Here is a 23,695-nt window from a genome sequence, read left to right as displayed (position 1 = left end):
CAGGATAAGTTCACAAAGGTATATCAGTTCAAGTTACCAGCCTTAGAAACCGCAAGTTAACAAACAGCACCCCAGATAAGAGCGTTTAAATGATTCACAGAGTATTTTTATTATTTGTTGCCCTGTTCTCACTTTTTTTTTACTGATTTCAATTTAAAAGGAATTAAAAAGTGTAGGTTTAAGCTGGTCACATGTCTGCAAATATTTTGAAAAATGAACTTAAAAGGAAGTGCACCAGCAGACCCTCTTAACTACTTGACATTCTGCCAAATTCCATCCGATCATAGTCACCTGCAGCTGAACCTTTGAACCAGCCAGACGAGTACAAACATTCACTGGGATGCTTTGTCAAAATATTTGTAGTTATGCAGCTCAGGTATTTTTCTACAGGTTTTGTAGTCAAGGCCTGAACTGGACGTCCAACAACATGGGGTCTGTGCAGTTTACAATAGGAACAAATCAGGCCTGATTACTGGCACGCCTGTTTTCATTCAAGAAATCACTTAAATAGGACCTGCCTGATAAAGCAAAGTAGAACAAAATGAGAAAGAAAGCTATACAGACATTTCTAAAGCTTTGGAACTTCAGCAAACCACAGTGAGAGCCATTATCCACAAATGACAAAAACATGAAACAGTGGTGAACATTCCCAGGAGTGACCAGCCGACCAATATTACCCCAAGAGAGCAGCGACGACTCATTCAAAAGGTCACAAAAGACCCCACAACAACATCCAAAGAACTGCAGGACTCACTTGCCTCAGGTAAGGTCAGCATTCATGATTCCACCATAAGAAAGAGACTGGGCAAAAAAAAGTGCCAAGACAAAAAACACTGCTGAGCAAAAATATTACTAAGGCTTTTCTTAATTTTGACAAAAAACATCTTGATGATTCACAAAACTCTCCGGACCCAAGAAAAAAAACTCTGTGGACTGCCGAGACAAAAGTTGATGTTTTTGGAAAGTTTGTGTCCAATGTGTGTTTCAGAAAAATCATACCTACAGTAAAATATGGTGGTGGTAGTGTGATGGTTTGGGGCTGTTTTGTTACTTAAGGACCTGAAAGAATTGCTGTGATAAATGGAACTATGAATTCTGCTGTCTACCAAAAAAGTTGTGAATGAGAATATCCGACCATCTGTTCGTGACCTCAAGCTGAAACGAACTTGGGTTCTGCCGCAGGACAATGATCCAAAACACACCAACAAGTCCACTGTCTCTGAATGGCTGAAGAAAAACAAAATGAAGACTTTGGAGTGGCCTTGTCAAAGTCCTGACCTGAATCTGATTGAGATGCTGTGGCATGACCTTAAAAAGGCTGTTCAATGGGTCCGATGGGAATTACAACAATTCTGCAAAGATGAGTGGGCTAAAATGTGTTGCTGCTAAGGGTGGCCCAACCAGTTATTAGGTTTAGGGGGAAACACTTTTTCACATAGGGTCATGTAGGTTTGGATTTTTTTATCCCTCTAATAATAAAAACAAAGTTTAAAATAGCATTTTGTGTTTACTGATGTTGTCTGTGACTAATATTTACATTTGTTTTGATGATCTGAAACATTTAAAAGTGACAAACACGGAAATAAAATTAGAAATCATGAAGAGGATTTTCACAAAGAGTTTATTTCGGGTAATTTGGGGGAATTTCTATTGGTTCATTCAACAAAAAAATCAAGATATTAATTATGTAGTAAACTTTGCCAGTCACTATTATGCACTATCACCACCCCACTGCATTGTCCACTGTGGGAGGTAATGCTTTGTATGATGCATTTTTGGTAAGCGCAACATTTTATTTAAAAAATCTTTTTATCCCTCAACCACTATCAGGTCTCACTCATCTCACTCAAAATGTATGCCTTGTCATGAGCACACGACAGGGTGTTCAAACTGACTTACAAGATAACACCTCATAACTTTTATAAATGTGCTATCCTTTGATTTTTGCCATCTAAAAGTTGCCTTACAGATAGTTATTATACCAAAGGGTTACAAATACACTTATTGAAGTGTTGATAAAATTTGTTGTTTTAGGGAGAATTAAGTCAACATGTTAGTTGGTAAAAGGCAACATGACATACAGTACCAGTCTTGTTTGGACCTTGAATTTAGTGGTTCTTTATTATATATTTGCATTGCATGTGAAGAAAATCATATGGAATTATTTAGTATACAAAAAAACAAATAAAAAATATATATATTTTAGATTCTTCAGAATTAGGCATCTCTTGTTTAGATGACAGTTTTGCACATCATAATCTGGATTTTCTCAATCAGCTTTATGAGGTAGAGTCACCTGAAATGTCCAGCTGTCAGTTAACAGCTGCGCTGAACTTGTCAAGAGTTCATAACTTGAATTTCTTGCCTCTTAATATGTTTGAGAGCGTCAGTTGTAAAGGTGTGAAGAGGTAAAGTTGGTGAGATACAGTGAATAGATCTATTTGAGTAATGTTGTAATCCATATTATGACAAGAAGTACTGAAACTTAATAAAGAAAAGAAATGAAGGTCAGTCAATCTGAAAAATGTCAAGAATTTTGAAAGTATCCTTAAGTGCAGTTGCAAAAAACAAAAACATCAAAAACGTTATGATGAAACTGGCACTCATCAGGAGGGTCCCAGGAAAGGAAGACCAAGAGATTCCAGCCTCAGAAACTACAAGTTACCAGCATCTCAGATAAATGCTTTATAAAGTATTTTTATTATAATATTTTGCCCTCTTCTCACTAAAAATCACTACTGCTTTTAATAAAAAAAAAAAACAATCTTAAGGACTGCTGATTTAATTTGTTCATTTAAAAAGATTTAAACACAAAGCAGGTCCAGTACTTCACTTCAGTATTAATTTACAATGTACGTAAAATAAATAAATAAATAAATAAAATAAAAACATTAAATGATAAGATGTGTCCAAACTTTGACTCATCACTAAAAAAATAACCTGCTGCCATTCACTCCACCACAGTAATCTGGCACAACCATCCATCAAATATTCAGTAGTCTGGAAGGTTCATTGGATGTATTTGCTCTTTACATCATTTTTGACATTATTTCATTAATTAACAGCAAAACACAGCAATTATTTACATTAACCTTCCTTTAAAGTATTCTTCCACAGTCTCTGTGCAATTACACATTCTCACCACAGAGGTCTCCAAATCCCCCAAATTTACAAACTGTCACTTTAAAGCCTTTTGAATGTTGGACAATTAACTTGATAAGTACGGTGGCTGAGAAAGCCCAACGCAGTGCAAATTGAAAAGCGCTGCAAAAGCACAAAACACATCCATCAAAATTACAACACAGGCGCAGCAAATAGAAAAACGCGCTGCAAAAAGAAAAACGCGCTGCAAATAGAAAAACGCGCTGCAAATAGAAAAACACGCTGCAAATAGAAAAACGCGCTGCAAAAAGAAAAACGCGCTGCAAATAGAAAAACGCGCTGCAAATAGAACCACAACACAACGGAAGTGAGTCACAACACAACGGAATTTTCCCGGGGGACCTTAAAAGATGCTGTACCAGCTAAGCTGCGTCTTCAGTAACGTCTCGGACTTCACTGTGTGTACAAAGGACAATACGTGGCAAACAAGGCGTTTTGTGAAGCAGAACTTTTAATAATATGCACACAACCGTGGTAATCACAGGTAATAAACATAACTTACTTTTCAGAAGCTTGTTTGCCACTTATTGTCCTTTGTATACAGCTGGTACAGCATCTTTTAAGGTCCCCCGGGAAAATTCCGTTGTGACTCACTTCCGTTGTGTTGTGGTTCTATTTGCAGCGCGTTTTTCTATTTGCAGCGCGTTTTTCTTTTTGCAGCGCGTTTTTCTATTTGCTGCACCTGTGTTGTAATTTTGATGGATGTGTTTTGTGCTTTTGCAGCGCTTTTCAATTTGCACTGCGTTGGGCTTTCTCGGCCACCGTAGATAAGGGATATAAGTTCTTTTTCGAGCAGTTTATTTTTTATTAGAAAGGTAAATGGCTCCAGTTCTGTAGCTTAGGTAAGCCAAGGTAGCGTCTTGTGTAGCTCCGTGCTCACTTCACCTTCTATCATTTAAGCCTTCATCAAACTGTTTGATTATTGTTAAATAAAGCATATAACTTATTGTACTTTAATAGGTGCTTGAAATTATTGTGCCTCAGGATTTTGTGTGTTCAGTGTCCAATGTTATATATTATACCAAAGGGTTACAAATACACTGAATGAAGTGTTGATAAAATTTGTTGTTTTAGGGAGAAGTAGGTCAACATGTCAGTTGGTAGAAGGCAAAATAGTTCCTAAGGAGTTTCCATCAACATGACATACAGTTCCGTTCATAAGTTTGGACATCTTAAATTCAGTGGTTCTTTATTATATATTTGCATTGCATATGGAGAAAATCACATGGAATTATTTAATAAACAAAAAAAGGACAAAACAAAAACATTTTATATTTTAGATTCTTCAAAAGATTCTGCACATCTTGCTTAGATGACAGTTTTGCACACCTTGGCTGTATTTATTATTACAACCTGATGCTCTGTTGAGTTTTATATACCCCACCAACACACACATTTTTAACAGCCACTTACCCTCACGGATGTTTCCTAGTGCTGCAGAGGGGGGAAGGGAAAGTCATGTTTTAGAAAAACAAACGTATGAAGTGCAGGTATTAAGCTAAATAAAGGGAAATTAAAGTGGATGCGGACTACAGCTGTTGTTTCTGAATGTTCTGGGGTATATTTTAGTAGCAGTATTTTGCTAGACTACATCCTTTTTAATAAGACCCTATCAATGATAAAAAAGCATGTTACAGATTCACACATTTTAGCAAACTTTAAAACCAAAGCAGCACATTTAGCAGGAAGACTAAAAAGATTTAATTTCTCCTAGTCAGCGACTCCTTTCCATGTCTGTCATCAATTTCCAGCTCTCATCGTTTCAGAGAAAGCCCTGTCCCTGTGTTTTCTTATTAAAATTTGAGATGGCCTTCAAAGCTGACATTTCCTCCCTCACATGGAGCCACTTCCTCTTTCATGTGAACGCGGGAGCATGGAGAGTGACCTATACAGACAGTGGGGATGAGAGGACAAGATTACTATCTGAAATATTTTCTCCCCACACTCCGGCTAAGCCTTACTAGCCTTTCATCTTCTGATATGAGACCACAAACCATTCATATCATAGACTGTATATAAAGATGGACGCCGTGTCGCCGTTCCCATTCATTCAATGAAAATGAAGCCAAAATCTTCCGCCATTTTGGCGATTCAGAGACCAGAGTCTGCGCAGTAGAGACCAGAGGAGGGAGAAAGACTGTGGAGAGCTCCTACTCATTTAAATAACCCCGCCCCTATTCTTTTTTGAATAGAGCCGAATAAAGTTTTAAAAACCGATTTCTGTGGGGATATAAAAATTTGACAATATAAGCAGAGGTTACACTAGCTGCTGCATTTAAATAATGGAGGAAGAATTACAGTATATTAGCAAAAAATGTGATTGAAAGTTGTCTGTTTTGCCATTGAAACCTATGGGAATGGGTGGAGTTACACAGCTTTCTGCAGCCGAACAGCAGGGAGCGCCCGACCTGTGCTGGCTTCACTTTTAAGAGACGATGCTCTGTCCAGCTATTTACAGTCTATGATTCATATCAAACTTCCTAGAGTGGGAGAAGTTACCAGGCAGGGTTTCAGACTTTCAATCTGACTAATCGAGGAAATGCAGTGATTTAACTCAAGCATAATCAATGTTTGGCTCAAGTTAACAGCTAACTGTAAATAATTATGATGTACCATATTTTTGGACTGTAAGGCTCACTTAAAATCCATTAATTTTCCCAAAAATCATCATCATACTCCTTATGTATGAATTTTACCAGTCAGGTTGTAAGAAGCAGTAAAGCCACTCCACTGAAGTACAGCATTAAACAGAAGTCTCAGTTTAGTTCCAGGGCTGGAGTAGCATTAGCATTAGCTGCTTATTCTTATTTCCTTGTTCAGAGGTGAGTATTATCAGCCTGTAGCCTGCTGCTAACCCAGGATAGCACAACTGGAGCAGCATAGCATTAACTGCTAACTGTGCTAGCTCTTCTCCCGTTTAGAGGTGAGAATATATCGGACTGTCCCCAGCACATTTACCATGATAAAACAAGCTAGGTGGGAAGAAAACACTAGATAATATCGCCCTGGTTTACTGGAACACTCAAGGTTCCTCAGAGTAGTGCTGTCTGGAGGCATTAGCCGCTAATGCTAATGCACCAGCCGTAGAAAAATTCAGGAATTTAGGCTTACTGTAAATAAACAGAAGTACTTTCCACACCTAAATAAACAGTTTTTAAGAAAAAAAATTTTTTCTGTAGATTAACATCCAGCACTTGTTTGACTTTGAAATAAAGCCTTCTTTTACTTAAAGTTTGCTTACTTAGCTTAGCTTTACTTAACTTAGTTAGCTTCTGGATCTTGGAACGCTGTGGGAGAACGGAGGTGTGCTAATAGTCAAAGGTAAGTACTTTTTATCATGTTTTACTACACCAAAAGTCCATTTTACACCAGAGTTCTTCTTTAACAGCAAACATGAATGATCTCATTCTCATACTGTCACCAGTTGCTTGTGCTTAAACTACAAATATTTTTTCTACGCATGTTGCTTTATGTATTTTAGTTTTCTTTTCTTTTTTTTTTATAAAATATCAGCATTAGATTAACAAAAATAAATTAAATTACATTAGTTGTGTCAAAAATGAGAAATTAATTATAATGTGTTTAACCTAAAGATAACATCTTACAGCCTATACTGTTGTGGCTGTTCCCAAGCAATCCCCTGCAGTAACATTTAATGATAAATTCACATAGTTCTATCCCATGACATTTGGCATCCCAGCGTATAGAATTATGTAGATGAATGAATAAAGCTACACTTTTTAAAAATGCCTTTCTAAACATCCAAGGACGCTTTACAAATCACATTTTACACACAACCATTTACACTCTGCACTCATCCACATACTGGTGGGAAGTGGCAGCCAATCACACGCACAACGTACTCTTAACCGGAAACGACTGTCCACCTGGAGGAGGACTGCATCAGGCACTGAGGAGCTGATCCAGGTGCCAATCCATATCCGAGCATACATACATTCACAAACTTACTCAATTTTTGGACTGTGTGAGGAAACCTGGAAGTCCCTGAAGGAAACTCACACAGACACGAGGAGAATATGGAAATCCCACCCAGATAGAGACTTGAACAAAAGACCCCAGAGCTAGGAGGCGAATGTGCTAACCCCTAAGCAACCGTGCAGCTAAAAGTTCAAAGTTCAAAACTGTTGCATACATGAGATTGTAAAAATTAAGACACAAACACAAAGGTAATTATAAATTCATTCATAAATTCATTTATTCAATTACTTTTTAATAAAATGTTATTATTACAGTTGAAAGTAATATTCTATAGAAGACTACACATTATCCAATAATTACACATCTTGGTTTAAATGAGGCACTAATTGTTTAATACATTATAATACGATAAATTAACTTTATTAACCTTTTTCAGAACATCCCTTGTGTGTTATGTCATGATAAAACACTAGCTTCTCATTTAAAACCTATGAACAATAAATGTCTCATCATTGGGCCTTAAAATCGGCTTGCATTGACCTGCAGTAGGGACTTCCTCAAAGAACTACACATCAAGTGTATCATCAGTGTATCATCACTACTATAATAAAGCTATGTATCTTAAAAATGATACTGTTATAGTAGTGAAAAAAAAAAAACATTATCGTTAGTTCTAATATTAGTGTAATTACATTTTCTGATTTTATTCCTGATAATGGAGTAAAAATACAACTTCTGTTGATAAACAGATAAAAAACCTGCATGGAGCTCTACAGGTGGACCCTTACAATGCATCCCAGACAGGATGACAAGACACTCATCATACAAAGGTGATCAGTCAAAACCATCACGCAGGTCCTGGAACTGCAATCTTCTTAAATCTTTTGAAATGACATTGGTATACACTAACTGAATGGGTGCAGTAGCTGCAGGCACCTGAAGGTGAAGCTAAGCAGATCCATCTGACTGCCTAATATCTGCCACAGCCTCTGGCAGACGTACTGTGACACCATCAAGCGACTTTGTGAGGCAAATCTGGCAACCCAGGCGGGATCTGTGGATGGAAGACAAAAAAAGAGAAGAGAAATATTAAAACTCAGGTCTGTTTTTAAAAAGTCTAGGAAATAAATATTATAAGAAATCAGGAAAAAAAATACTTTATTGTAACAGTTTAAAAACGTGCTGTTTACTGAAACTACAGTAATCGTGTAAAAACATTTGCTTTATTTAAAAAAAATTATATATGGTGTACAAAAGGAAAATTTAAAAGCAAAACCAACCTCAGAATAATGGTTTTTTCTACTTAATCCCTATAATACAAACAGCCCAAGTGAAAATATAAATCAAACACAAAAAATGCAATGACAATACAATGAAACATATCACTGCAGTTCTAACCAAAGCATAAAACATCTTATTAGCCTGTAGCTATCTGCACAAAAAAGTTTGTGAAATAGAGCTTCATGGAAAATCCGCAACTATTGTTCAGCACCTCCAGGAACTCCTTCCTTCAAGACGCTGAGAAAACTATTCCAGGTGACTCTCCCTCATGAAGAAGACACTGAGATTAAAATACCAAGAGTGTACAGATCTGTCCTTTAAAGATAAATGTGGCTACTTAGAACAATCTAAAGTGTAAAATATATTCAATAATTCCACGTGTTGCTGTACAGCTTTTGTCTACAATATTACACGTACAATGTAAAAAAAAAAAAAAAAAAAAAAAAAAAAAAAAATAGAAAGAAAACACATTGAATAAGAAGAGGTGTGTACCGTATCTGTTGTTGCCGATGCCAATAATGATATATACATTCAGAAACCATGGAGAGACAATGAATTTAAAACCAATAAAAATAAATGAAAACTAGCTTAAATCAATGAATTTTAAAGTAGCGTGGACAGTTTTAGCCAACTGTACTCGTGCCACCCAGTGTCGCTTAGTCCCCCCCCCCCCCAACATAAAATAAAATAAATATGTCAGCAAGCACTGCTTTAAAATACTGACCATATGCTTTCAGATAATTCCGCTATAACTGTACATCCCTAATGCTAATGTTTAAATGCAATCATAACAGCACAACATTTGGAAAACACACACGCACACTGTGTATCAGCACCTCTAGTAAATATAGCCACAAACCAATATACAAGTCAGGAAATACTGCAATACAGTATTATACATATTTCTGTTAGATATCTCAGTTATCAACTGAAAACACAACATGTTGATCTTATGCAACACAGTCATTTGGTATTACTCGAGTTGCAAGGCAATAAACAGAGAGAACGTGCATCTTGACAGAGAGAAGGTCCTTACAGTTCACTGTTCAAAAAATGACATAACTAGAGGGCTCATTTATCTACTCAGACAAGATTCGATGCTGAGACAAGGTTCAAGGCCAATCCTGAAATGATAACAGATAGAGAGTGACTACTGCATGCAGTATACACACACACACACACACATTTATATATTTAAATTTTTGATTGTTAATATGTTAGTGTATCTGCATTTTGGCCTCTTGGAGAAAGAACAAAGAGGTCTGTAATGTTTATCCAGAAAAATCACATTGTATTATTTATTTTTATTTATTAATTAAAAATAAGTTAGTAAAATAAGTATTTGATACAACAACTAAAAAAACAAAACAGAACTTAATATGTGGTACAGGAACCTTTGCTTGCATACACAGATTGCATACACACATTTCCTGTAATTTGTGCACACTGCAGAAGGGATTTTGTCCCACTCCTCCATACAGATCTTCTCCAGTTCGGTCAGGTTTCAGGGCTGTTGCTTGGCAACATTAAGTTTCAGCTCCCTCCAAAGATTTTCTGTTTGGGTTTAGGTCTGGAGACTGGCTAAGTCACTCCCGGATGTTGAAATGTTTGTTACAAAGCCACTCCTTAAGTGCCCTGGATTTGTGTTCTGGGTCATTGTCATGCTGGAAGACCCAGCAAAAACCTATCTATAATGTGCTTACTGAGGGAACTATACTGTTGGCCAAAATCTAGTAGGGCTTCTTAAAGAAAACATATCTGTGAGAGACAGAATTCTTGCTGGTTGGAGGGTAATCAAATACTTATTTCATGCAATTAAATACAAATGAATTATTTAAAAATCCTAAAAATCATACTTCAACTTCACAGTTGCAGTACCCTTATGGTAAAATTTACAGACCTCTCTTTCTTTGTATATGGGATCCACTGTTTGCCTACAAATATAGTCTGATGTTTTAATACATTTTTATTTGGTAAGAAAAACAATTATTATAATTTAAATTTCTGGATACTGTAATAAACAAACATTTTACCCACTGGCCACTATGGATGACTAGTTTTTTTAGATCAAAATGCAGCTGCAGATTAAAGAACAACAAATAAATAAAACATATCTAGTAAACTGTTTCACTGAGTTTTTACCTTCAAAAGCACCATCTTAAAAAAAAAAAAAAGAATGAATGAAATTTTTTTAACCGCATGCAGACTTAATTCTCTGGGGTCACAATTACACAATTAGATCAGATCGCATTCTTTTACTCAGATTAATGAACACTTTCATTAGGAATCTAGGCTAATGAGACACAATGTCAACACAATGAAAGAACAACATCAACAACAACACAGCTCTGACCAAACACAATCCGCAGTGCAACCTATAAGGCATTAGGCTCTAATCCCACTGTTCTTTTGACGGTGATTAGCAATCTGCTTCATTAGTAATCTTCTTGTGACATTACAGATCGGCTCATGCAGACACACGCTCTAAGGCTGGATGGGTGAGGAGGACTTAGGGTCATTTATTTCCTCCTAATTTTTTCTAATCTGCCTGAATGAATTCTCAAAAAACGAAAGAATTTTCAGAACTGAATGATTTAAAATCTTATCCGTATTACAGACCTTTTGGATTTAATATTCTCTATCGAAAATCCTACGACCCTGACCTGATTAATTCGCCTGAGTTCTACTTTCTGTACGAGCTCAGTCTAAGAGCGTTCTTTAATAGAGCAGAACGTTTTAAACTGTTTAAAACAAGGTGATGTTCTCTGGGACACATTAATCATACAATAATAAATAATTACTGCTATTGAGGTCAATGTCGCTATTTAACTTCAAAACTATGGGGATCCTGTAATAATAAAACATTTGCAGCACCAATAATGAACTGAACTGACAGGACAGAGTATCTGCAGGTGTTAGGAAATTAAATTTATACCATTAATTTCGCAAAAAACAAACACCACCAATATTTTACAGACTTACAGTAGAGCTGGGCAATATTGGGTTTTACATTTAACTCTCATCCGTCCACAAAACATTCACCCAATGTTCTCCTTATAGGACAGTGGCTTTCTCCTTGCAACCCTGCCATGCACACCACTGTTGTTCAGTGTTCTTCTGATGGTGGACTCAAGACTTCGATTGATCCATGTTTTTGAAATAAAACAGGGTGCCCACTCACACCTGATCGTCATCCCATTGATTGATAATCACTGGACTCTAATTTTACCTTTAAACTGACTTTTGCCACTTAAAAATATGTAATACTGGACCATTCTACTTAAAAAAATAAATGATCAAGTATAATATTTTGTGACATTGTTCTTTTTTCTACTTTTAGGACATCTGATGATGATAGAAAATTGTAAAGGGTTCACAAACTTTCAAGCACCACTGTATCACAAGACAGTTCTTTATGAGACTTCAAAGCACTGTGTTACTGAAGAGAACAAAATAACAGGAATTATGGATTTATTGGCGTCAGTTTCACAGAATGTGACAACCAATTTAAAACCAGCAACAAAGTGCATAGCTTAGTTTACACTGAGTGCACCTGATCCAAGGGCCATAAATTGACAAATTAGAACAATTCTGCTGCTGTTAAAATGTCTAGAATTCAACTACACTAACCTAATTTTTTCCTGTATAACAAAATACTATAAATGCAAAAAATATCCTATATTGATGCCAAATATCAATAATGTGTCGCACACGAAAGTGATGATATCGTCCATCGGCACAACCCTATGATACAATATTTTTACAATAATACAATGCAAAAATAATAATACAAAATACAATATTGTTAAAATTTACAAAAATAATATACTGGTAATGCAATATATATATACATATATATATATATATATTAATTCCACGCATCAATAATAATAAGTATCTTAATTAACCCTGCACAAACTAAAAAAAATAACTGTGTACTGAAAATAGGGTACAGTGCAAAATGTTGCAACTGGTTTTTATTATATTTTATTATATTTAAACTCATCTACAGCACCGCATCTGCTGGCTAAAAGCAAGAAATTAACATACCTGCGCCTTTTAAACTATAAATAATGCTATTGGTCACTTAACATCCATATCAAATTTGGAAATTTAAAAATGTAAAGGTAAACAACCAAATCTGTTTTCATGAACGCTAGGATATGAATTATGAAGACATTTTAACACATATAATTAAGGCCTTCTATTCTTTTTATAATTAAGGTGATCTTTTAAGATGCCTATATTTCTTAATACCATAACAGATATAGCAGAACAACAAAATATTGCAATGTCAGTTTTCCCTAAATTTTTTGCAGCCATGTTGTTACTACAGATATTATCTCCCTCAACACTGCTTTAGAGTTATTGAAGAGCTCTTGCTTGTCCACAACATTCATTAATAATTAGATTATAATTAAATTCTAATTTAGGGGGATTTATTTTATGTTTAATAAGCTTTTACCTTGTGACCACTGTGTTGAATCAGTGAATCTGTATCACAATGTTTTTTTTCTTATCCAATTTACAGGTTCTTATTAAATGTTAACTTAAAATCTTTCTGTTATTACATCAATACTTAGCTCAGATCATAAAAAAACTGGAATATATGGAAACAAAACTTCTGAAAAACACATTCTAAATAATTCATTACTTGTGTGACAGCAGAATCTGAAGATTTTTTTTCTCTGTTACACAAAGCACTAAATGAACTACCAATCAGAAAATAGGCCATTTGACTACACCACTTTTTAAGACCCATCTGTTTTTTCCTGATTTTAGGTCTGATTCTCAGTCTGGTACATTTAAAAAAAAAAAAAAGAAAAAAGAAAAAAAACCTGTGACTATTAGAGGTGGGCCTGTAATTCAGGTCATAAATGTGAAACAGCACGAATATAATAGCACCAATCCCCTCTTAATCAGCTTTTAACATGAAAAATGCTTCCTAGTAGAGAGGGATAAAGCTGAATGAAAGCAATTCCCTCCAAATCAGTTACACAACAGCTTTCTTTGAGTTACTACTTGACTTTCTGATTTTTTTTTATTAATTCAGTGGATATGAACAATTTATTTATGAAGGCACTGAAGGATTAAAAGCAAATTAGATAATGGTCAAGCAAGCTTCACATTGGGCACTCTCTCTCTCTGTTCATGTTAAATTAAATCTTAATGCTACGATGCTTTTGAGAAACTGAGCTCAGCTTGTAATTGTGCAGCTTATGCTAACATTATACCACAGTTAGTTCCAAAGCTGCAATGTGATTGGCTGAGAGGCGTTTTATGAGCGACATTATCAGTCGGTAATGCACTGTAACCGAAGCTATCCATGTATTACTCCGCTACATACAGGTAACCTAGAAACGATGCAGAGCTTACAAGCCAAATACAAACCAAATGTGATGTCATTAAACACCACTGGGAGCCGCTGGATTCCATAGACACAGTGCAGAAACGCCATGTCTCCAATAGGCGGCACAGGCAAAGACGCAGTCCCACAAATAAATAAGCCCAGTGATTCATAAATATGCATAATTACACACATTATGAGACACCAATATCATGTTAAGAGTTGTTACTGTTAAAATAAAAACTTAAGTAAATATATAATTTCCAGGTTATAGAGGGTATTTTTTAAGCTGAACGTAAGGTGGACTCTTGTAATTCCACAGGTCTTACCACTGGGGGGGCGGCGAAATAAACAAAACTTTTTTATTGTTAAAAAAAAAAACATTTTCTTTCAGTCAAACGAGCGCTGGACTTTAATCCACACAGATTCCTCTCTTGAAACCTGTTTATTTGGGTGAATAAAGCGCTTCCATTTATTTACAATACGCTTAGATTTCCACAATTTTGAATGAAATGGACGATAATGCAGCGCTTACAACAGCGCAGCTACAAGCAGAGCAGCTATGGAACTATTTTAACACAGGAGTGTTTAAAACCAAAACAGATCTTATTTTCTCTCCCTCTTTAACTCAAAATCTTTTAATAAACAGCGATAATGGAACTGTGGTATAATCGCAATAATACACACTGCGGCCTCGTGCCTACAACCGAGGCACAGCAGTGCCAATATTACACATTATAGCATGAACCTCTTGTGTATTATTGCTTAACTATGTGTGAGAGAGCATTCGTGCTAACCAGCCAGAGATTAGCGTTGATAAACAGTGCGAACACGCTCACAACAAACACACCTGGAACAACATGATGAAGCACAAGATCAAACAATGCGTTAAAACATGGAATTGTACAAGTGTACTAGAAGAACGCCAAAATGCGTAGTTTCGTGTAATTGACTAGCATGGCACAATCAACCACTCTACTGACCACTGCACACCAATTGCAACAACACACACCTCACAACAAAGCACTGAAGTCAAACATACTGCAAAAAGTTAAAGGTTTTCTTTAAATGTTAGAATTTTGCATTGCATCTAAAATATACAAGGTAAGTCACAATTAATAAATTAGCAATGTGAGTTATTGTTTTGGTTTCAATTAAATTATAAAATTTGTGCTCTGAGGAATTCTACAGCGTTTAGAGTCCCAGAGTGCTGGTGCACATGTGGCGTCAGTCAATGCGAGTCCCTCCATTAAAAACAATGGTTTCAAATATTTGGGCATGCTTCTGCATGTCCACTGTGTGCAGGCTTTAATACTCAAAAATTACAAACATCAAATCCTCCAACCTATCAACTGGCTGATTTCAACATCTTCTAGTGCTGCTGACTGGTTTATGCACTGCTCTGCTGCCACACCATGGGCACTTTAGATAACTGCATGAATGAAAATGTGTACAGATAATACTGAAAAGGTTCTGGATGAGTGCACACTGGTTGTTCTCGCTTACAATTAAGAATAATCACATTGCCCCCAACCTCATTTCCATTTAAATATGCATCTTTTCTTAAACGAACAAATAAAAATATGTCAATAACAATATTGTAAATAATCATAATAAAGATGAGAGTGGATGAGAGTGGGTGAGAGAGAGAGAGAGAGAGAGAGAGAGAGAGAGAGAGAGAAAGAAAAGCTGAAAGGTGAGAAGGTGAAAAAAAAGAAAGCGGGCGAGAAAGAAAGAGAGAGTGCAGGTGAAAGAGAGAAAGAGAGAGTGCAGGTGATAGAGAGAGAGAGCGGGAGAGAGAGAGGGTGATAGAGAGAGGGTGATAGAGAGAGAGCGGGTGATGGAGAGAGAGCGGGTGAGCGAGAAAGAGAGAGAGTGGGTGAGAGAAAAAAAAAAGCTGGAGAGAAAAAGAGAGCGGGTGAGATAAAGAGAGCGGGTGAGAAAAAGAGGGTAAGAAAGAGAGAAAGTCCCAAAACTGCCTTTTGTAAGCAATGACTGAAATTAGAATAGCAGAAAAGGCAACTTACGTGTCTGTGAGACCATAAGCAAGATCCAGCATGTCCATCTCCTCATCACTGATGGGTCCGAGCTGTTTGTAAACCTCTTCTTTAAAAATGACGTGACAGGTAGAACAAGCTAGAGTTCCCTCACATGCTCCTGATATAAACAGAAAACAAATTAAAGGGTGAGACTTTCTCTCATTTTAATGTCAATATTTAATCTTTATGTTCTAAAGTTTTTTTAAACAAATATTTATTTACATTTTATTTTGTATTATTTTGTCTTTCTTTTATCAAACTCTCATCTAGTCTACTCAGACAGAACATCTAATCTCAACAACATTTTACTTTATTTGTGTAGTGTAACTGTAGCATTATTAACGGCACTTCTGACCATTTAGACAAAATCTTTGGGAATGTTTCAGAAATAAAAAAATGTACACACTCACCAAATCCGTCGAAGTCAAGTTCTTGATCAACGACGACATCTAACAGGGATTCACCAGGGGAAGCCTTGACTGTAATTTTCTCTCCATCTCGATTGATGAAATTAACAGTCACCTTGTTTTCTGACCTGTATTAAAGACCAAAGAGACAATCAAAAAGAGAGATACTGTTGTTGTGCAATATGTATATAACCGCTAGCTTATTTATGGCTCATCAAGAACAATAACAGTAACAGTCTGTTCTAACCTTCTATCAAGGTAAAGACTGAGAGCATACTGCCCTCTAGTGGAAGAAAAGCCCTGAATAAATACTGTATCACATTTAATGTAAGTAATTGATCTGTCCTAACATAAGCACCACTGCCTTGTTACCATCTACCATCATTGTTTAATCATTTAGGAACACTTTTCAATTCTAATAATTAAGGACTATTCCTGTATCGGTTTCTCTGAATACTTTATGACACTAGTTTCACCTTTCTTTTTCAATTGTCAGACCTCCACAGGACCACCACAGATAAATCATACGATGACTGACAAGAGTCACCAAACCAAGTTAGGTTTTTTGAGTCTTCAATTGTGCAGTTTTGGTGGGACTGTGCCCATTGCAGCCTCAAATAAACCGTATTTTTCACACTGTAAGGTGCACTTAAAATCTTTTCATTTTCTCAGAAATCATCAGTGCATCCTATAATCCGGTGCACCTTATGTATGAAATCTACCAGTCAGGTTGTAGGGAGTAAAGCCACTCTGAAGCTGAAGTACAGCATTATAAATAAGTTTACGTATAGTTTCTCCAGCACCATGGTTGGAGCAGTAGTAGTATTAGCCCCTAACCGCAGCGTTACCTCTTTAGCCGTACAGAGGTAAGTAAATCGAATTGTAGTCTGCATGTTTACTGTGTTAAAACAAGCTACGTGGGACAAACTACTAGCTAATAGCTTGCTGTCTAACCAGTACTGGTTCCTCAGCGTAGCGCTGCCGGGCGGCATTTACTAGTGCTATATGCAGCTGAGCACGGCTAGCTCTGCTGCTCACCGCGGCTAGCGATTTACTCACCCAAATAAACAAGTTTCTGGAGAGAAATCTGTGTAGATTAACATCCAACACTCGTTTGACTTCGCTGAATTAGAAGAAAAACATGGCAACACCCGTGTTCCTTACTAGTGTCACTTATAATGCGCCTTACAGTCTGGTGCACCTTATGTATGAAATTATACAAGAAAACGGACTTTCGTGGATAGTGTGCCTTATAGTACAGTGCGGCTTATATGTCCTTGCCTTGTCTGGCAACAACTCAGGCTTAATAATCACAGATATATATTTAATTTTGTATATGTATGAACGTTAGCTAAAGCTGCCACCCTGTATTTACTTGACTTTATGCACTGCTGTCACACAACAGGCATGATGGTGGGGTGTTAGTGTGCTATACCATATCAGCACAACAACATGTTAGTGTCACTGCAGCGCTGAGAATGACCCTTTGCCCTAATAATAGCTGCTCTGTGGTGGACTTGTGATTGTCTTTAGAGTCACAGGGTGAAAGAGGACAATAATATATGCAGAGAAATAGAGTCTACACTCTGCAATTACAGAACTACAAAGTGCTTTTTGCTACAGTACTTTTTGGTTGTTCTACTCTTGGGTCCTAAACATGTTAAAATGGATGTACATAAAGTGTAGAAACATGGATTTAATGTTCTGCTAATCGACTTAGATCTAATAAATATATCTTATTTATTAATTGTATTAAAGTGCATTTGTTTGTAAAATGGTGGCGTTTTCACACAGGGCTTTTCCTTCATGCTTAGGCAATATCTACTGAATGAACCAAAGCAAATCAATAACCAGATTTGTTCAGATATGATCAGGCCAAGGTAAACCACACACACACACTGATAAGCATGAATACACACTACAGTTAAATAACCTCCTACCTCCAACAACATCAATGAAACCTATAGTACTACAGCAGATTTAGCATTTCAGCATCTACTGGTATGAGTATTATGTTGATACAATTCTGGACATTTGTATATCTAACAGAAAAGAAGAATGAATCTGATTCAGGCCGGTGATAAATTTAGACTGAGTATTGTATTCAATTTAGAGGCTCATATTAAGTGAAGTGCTTCTACAAAAAAAAAAAAAAAAAAGATCATAGTAATACTGTACAGGCTAACATAGGCAGGAATTCAGGATCAGTAAAGAAGACATGGTATTGTGCCATCTCTTATCTACTGTCCTTTTCCCTTCTGATAATTCTTACGTGAAAAGCCTCAGGCATTGTTTATCATCTCCTGGTCAGGCAATCAATTCAAAGTGGAAGCTGATCTCTGTACCATTAGACTAAGAAAAAACTGCCTTTCACTAATTCAGAAAATCACAAATAAAACTTATAATTGTTATTGGCTGATACTTGCTTCTTTTTTGCCTTTTTTTTGTTAATCATCGGCATTGGTCAAGGTCTAGAAACTTCAAACCGATACTTGCTGACGTATTTATTGAAGATGGACTGATCAGTGTTTTTAGGCCGAAATTGCTTCCTTTTTCAGCTACCGATCTTGGGCGTGGCCAAATGCCACATTCATGCCACAGAGAGGCCAAGCAAACATGGTACAGATTCCCCTAATTAGGGACACCTCTAATCAAACACTGAGCCATTCGTTATTTTGAAAAGAACTCAGATAATGTGATCGATCGATCGTCCCGTCTCTAGTGTTTACTGCATGCCGGAAAAAGACCGAGCAATGCCAGCCATGCTACTAGAATGGACCAACACATGACACGCTACTTTAAAAATCTATTGATTTAAGCTGATTTTTATTAGTTTCAATAGATCTGTTGTTTTAATTACCATGTTATGCTAAATATTAGCTTTTCATTAGCTATTGTTTGCATACAGTTGGTTGAAAGCCAAAATGCAAGGTATGTACATATTGCATTGGTTTCGAAAGTTATACCAGTCCCTTTGTAAGTTATAAGTATGCATCAGCATTAGCAGATTTATACAAGTAATATCAGAATTCTGGGCATTGGGGGCAGAATTCTCACAAATTCTGTGAAATTACCAACAATAAATTCATATGGTAATTACTTAATTAGGAGTATTTTATCCTCTTCAGTAACACAGATGCTGTGAAGTATAATGGAGAATTGAGAAAAGAGGGTTATGAATCAATGAAATGAAAGACATTTAATAAATATTAATTAGGTGGTCAGACATAAAATTTTCAAGAGGAGATCAATACGTCATGACCAACGTCATGAGAAGGTCCTTATGTCTATCTGCAGGAGCTGTAAATGAAGACTAACCTGAAATGCCTCTAGTCAAGATAAGCTAACGTCACTTTTACAGTAAGGGATTATGTAAAACAGTTCATTATAATATGAAAGAATGTGAACCTGAACTCAGATAAACTGCAACTGTGAAATATTTTGCTGCTGCCTGGATCATGCTTGTTATTACACTGCCTGGCCAAAAAAAAAAGTCAGCACCTGGATGTAACTGAGCAAATTATCTGGGGTTGATGCTGCAGTTGGTCAGGTCTAGGTTCAGCAACAGTGTGTGCTGACTACCTGAATATACAGAATATAGACCAGGTTATTCCATCAATGGATTTTTTTCTTTCTTGATGGCAGATTCCAAGATGACAATGTCAGCTGGTTTCAATGAGCATGAGATCATCATTTTCACACATGGATTGTTCACCACAGAGTCCAGATCTTAACCTCATTAAGAATCTTTGGAATGTGCAGGAGCAGGCTTTGTGCAGCAGTCAGACTTTACCATCACTAACGCAAGATCTTGGTGAAAATTTATGCAACTTAATGCATTGTCATAAATCTTGTGACACTGCATTAGTGCTCTGCTAGGGTGCTGAGCATACATTAACAGTGTCTGTGAGGCTAAATATGTAGACAGCTCTACAGGTGTGAAGCTGGGTAAGTGATAGGTAGGTTAAGTGAGCTTGGAGGCTTAATCTAACTGTCAACCCTTCAGGAGGTGTCGTAATACACTTAACTCAATAAAACACTAGGGAATTTAGGTGCCTACCTAATGACCCATGTAAAAAGGTGTCAGTATAAAATAGGTGAAAAGAATGAGACTGGCCCTAGTCTTAACCACAATTTAGATCTATGATTGTGTCACCTTTTCCTGTATTATTTCACTTTTTTCTCTATATTATAACTTATTTGCATGTATTTAAAATACCTCCCAGGTCACATAACCTGTCTGCTGTACATGTCATGAAACACGAAGATTTAAAACTACAGTTAGGTGGCGATATGTGGCACGGACATATCGACAGCTACAAGATCATAAGATCTTTTGCATATGCTGATAAAGTGTAAGTGATCTGCATGTAAAATCTATATGAATCTGGTGGTACTGACCACTGAGCATGCATTAACAGTGTCAGTTGGGCTAGGGAAAGCTTTAAGTCACGAGGAAGCAGGTGTGGCTCTACAGTTGTGAAGTTGGGTAAAGGTGAAGACCTAATTCTTAACCTTGATGGAGATATTGATAAAACACTAATGAATGCAAGTGCCTACCTAATGACACCTGTAAAAAGCTTGTGACGTATGGGTAACCACAATTATAAGGTCTATGACTGTTTATTCTGCCTCTCGTGGACTGGCTACTTAGACTTAGAAGCTAAACATGATCAAGAGGTCCTTCATTTGTATCTTCTGCATCTCTAAATGCAGACTAACCTGAAACATGGCTCTAATCAAGATAAGCTATCTTTAATCTTACTGTAAAATGTATTATGTAAAACAGCACCCGCAACCTGCAACTGTGACAGAAAAATATACCTTCTTTCTTTCTTTTCTTTACTTAGTTAAGCAGTTCTTGCCATACTCAAATAGAGGTATTTACTGTGTTCCAACTCTACCTCTTCACAACTTTACAACTGATGCTCTCAAACATATTAAGAGGGCAAGAAATTCAAGTCATTAACTCTTGACAAATTCCGCACAGTTGTAAACTGAATCTAAAATTTAAAACATATTTTAGTTTTTTGTTTTTTGTGTTTGGAGGATTTTAGTATTACACCACAATACACAAAACAAAAAAAAACCACACAACATTAAAGGTGGGTTCAAATATTGACTGGGACTGTATGTAAAAAAAAAAAAAAAAAAAAAGGTTAGGTGACCAGACATAATATTTTTCAAACTACACCTAAATTGAGAAAAAATCCTGCATGTATTTTGAATGGATGTTAAGGGAACCTAACTTCATTCTTCTTAAGGCTTTAACCAATTAAAGTAGATAGATTATTAAATAATAATAATAATAATAATAATAATAATAATAATAATAAATACTAACTAGTAAAATATATAAGGTAAATGTATATTTTTGGAACGTTAACTGAAAGTACAGAAGCTGTAACGTAGCTATTTAATTTATTGAGTAAAGCATTTATAGCTAGCTATCTAGTAACTAAGGCTAACTCCTAGTCAGATAGCCACTTAGCCTCTTAGATAGCCTGGCTAGCTAACCTAGCTAACTACCATTCAAAGTCAAACGCAGGTAACGTTAGCTAACTTAGCCAAGTTCACCATAATGTTAACGTTAACTTTAGACTATGTAACCTAAGATAGTTAGCATTAAAGCTAAATATGTAGTTAGTTAGTTAATCTAGCTATTATTTACTGAAGGTAAGTAACAAGAGCTGTAACGTATTTAATTTATTTTGTAGAACATTAATAGATAGCGTTAGCTAGTTTGGTAACTAAGGCTAACTGCAGTCAGACAACTAACCACGTTAGCCAGCTATCTTTAGGTTAGCTACCAAGCTTCCATTCAAAGTCAAATGCAGGTTAGCTAGGTTGGCTAAGTTAGCTAGCTTAGCCAAGTTCACCCTAACGTTACCTTTAGGCTTTTTAACCTAGGTTAGCTAGCAGTAAAGCTAACTATCTAGTTAGCTAAGTAGTGAAGTGAGGGTGTAACTTATATAGGGGGTGTTTCAGTTACCTGAGAGGCTGAACGACACTAGAAGAGGTAATGTCTCTCCTCTGGACGCACTCTCTGCTCAGGACAGGTATTCTGCTCAGTGGAGGCAAAGTCCTGGAGGAGCTCCGCAGCACCACACTCCAGCCCGCTAATCTCCTCGCCGCCGCAGATAAAGACATGGTTTTAGCCGAATAAACGCTAGAACAGGTTTAGTAGATGAAGTCCACTCCTCCGGCGGATGAAGCAGAGTAAAGGCTGTTTAGCCGGTTTAGTCCTTCGGAAAGCCGCTGCCAGGCTCTCCTTTCAGCCCCCGGTGGAAGTATACAGCGCTAGTGTGTTAGCAGCTGATGCTAATCGCTGTTAGCTCGGCGCAGAGTTCAGAGTTTCCCCACAGATAGATAGATTACATTGCATAACCCTGAAGATAACACACAGCCGGCCTGTTTAACCAGAAACAAGGTCCAAACCGAGGATATTTCAGCTAGATAAAGGAATAATCTAATCAAACTGAAATAATTTGTCCACTGCTGTTACTGAACAAAACTCCAACACCCGAATATAAAAGCTAAGTAAACTATTGGACGAAACTACTATCAAATAAACACCGGAGTCAAGAAGCTAAAACAACACACACAGAAGTGACAGCTCAGCAGCCAATCAGATTTTGGTAGGCGGGACCTATTGATGGTTCCTGACCTATCAGCTTTCAACATACACTGATTTGTCATCCATGCCTCCAATAAGAAGCTCTTCAAACAGAACCTCCCGTTACTCGTTCATTTGCAGCAGCAAAGTTCACTGGACCTTAATGGATTTTTTTTTCATCTATCTATCTATCTATCTATTAGGCATGCAACGGTTCTCGGTATTTTAACGAACCGTTCGGTTCGGCCAGTTCGGTTCGATACACCCGGATGGACCGCGTTATTTCGGTGCGCGAACGAACGCTCTGCCGCTGTAACATGGTACTATATGCCCCCGCATGAACGCTCCCGCAGTGGCCGGGGGAGGGGCTGCTGAGCGCGTGCAGCTGAGGAATGTGAAGACACTCTCAGCACAGGGCAGAAAGTTAAAGCAGAGCTGGAGGAGCAGTGAGTCTTTGCTCCATGAGGAAACGCAGTGTATTTTTTTAACACTGCCGGTATGTTTCTGCTTCCCCCGCCCTGTCTTCACCGTCTCCACCCCACAAACCCCACCCTCGCCCAACCGCTGTTTTTCCTCTCTACAGAAAAAAGAGCACTTTAATTTGAGTCTGCTAATTCCCTGTAAATAAAATAAAAAGTTTGACTTTGTCCAGCTGTCACTGTCTGGTTCTGGTCCTTATCTGTCTCGCTGGTGACAAAACTTTAATGTTTTATATATGATTATTGATTAGACACTGTATTCTGTGGGCGATATTCTAAGGACTGCTTAAGACCCAAGGGAAAACTTTTTTATGTACTTCTCTCAGCGTGTCTCTCCACAACCATGCAACAACCAATCAGATTTTTTTCTGAATTTCCTAGTAGCAAATCAGCTGACGCTGGCAGATGCAGGCAGATGCTGAAGA

At 36.9% G+C, this 23,695-nt stretch overlaps 1 protein-coding gene across 1 annotated transcript; it reads right to left on the bottom strand.

Moving 5' to 3' along the window:
• Positions 1-7,373: 7,373 nt before the first annotated feature.
• Positions 7,374-23,101, bottom strand: LOC103037318 (adrenodoxin). The gene is made up of 4 exons (XM_007254822.4): positions 22,168-23,101; positions 16,179-16,303; positions 15,757-15,886; positions 7,374-8,155 (listed from the first exon to the last, which is right to left on the bottom strand). Exons 1-4 carry the CDS (start codon positions 22,323-22,325, stop codon positions 8,050-8,052), a joined length of 519 nt encoding a protein of 172 aa, XP_007254884.3. The 5' UTR covers positions 22,326-23,101; the 3' UTR covers positions 7,374-8,049.
• Positions 23,102-23,695: the final 594 nt, after the last annotated feature.

The sequence above is a fragment of the Astyanax mexicanus genome, chromosome 21, assembly GCF_023375975.1.
Source record: "Astyanax mexicanus isolate ESR-SI-001 chromosome 21, AstMex3_surface, whole genome shotgun sequence".
In the NCBI taxonomy this organism is placed as follows: Eukaryota; Metazoa; Chordata; class Actinopteri; order Characiformes; family Acestrorhamphidae; genus Astyanax; species Astyanax mexicanus.
Note: the sequence above shows the minus strand (reverse complement) of the source record. Positions and strands in the feature narration are given on the sequence as shown.

What these genes read in the sequence shown, in the direction of transcription:
- LOC103037318 (XM_007254822.4), bottom strand. Translation starts at nt 22,325, where the DNA reads ATGTCTTTATCTGCGGCGGCGAGGAGATTAGCGGGCTGGAGTGTGGTG. An exon ending in AGTGTCGTTCAGCCTCTCAG is followed by an intron (nt 16,304 to 22,167) that starts GTAACTGAAACA and finishes TCTTTAATACAG; the next exon opens with GTCAGAAAACAAGGTGACTG. An exon ending in GCTTATGGTCTCACAGACAC is followed by an intron (nt 8,156 to 15,756) that starts GTAAGTTGCCTT and finishes TTCCATCCACAG; the next exon opens with ATCCCGCCTGGGTTGCCAGA.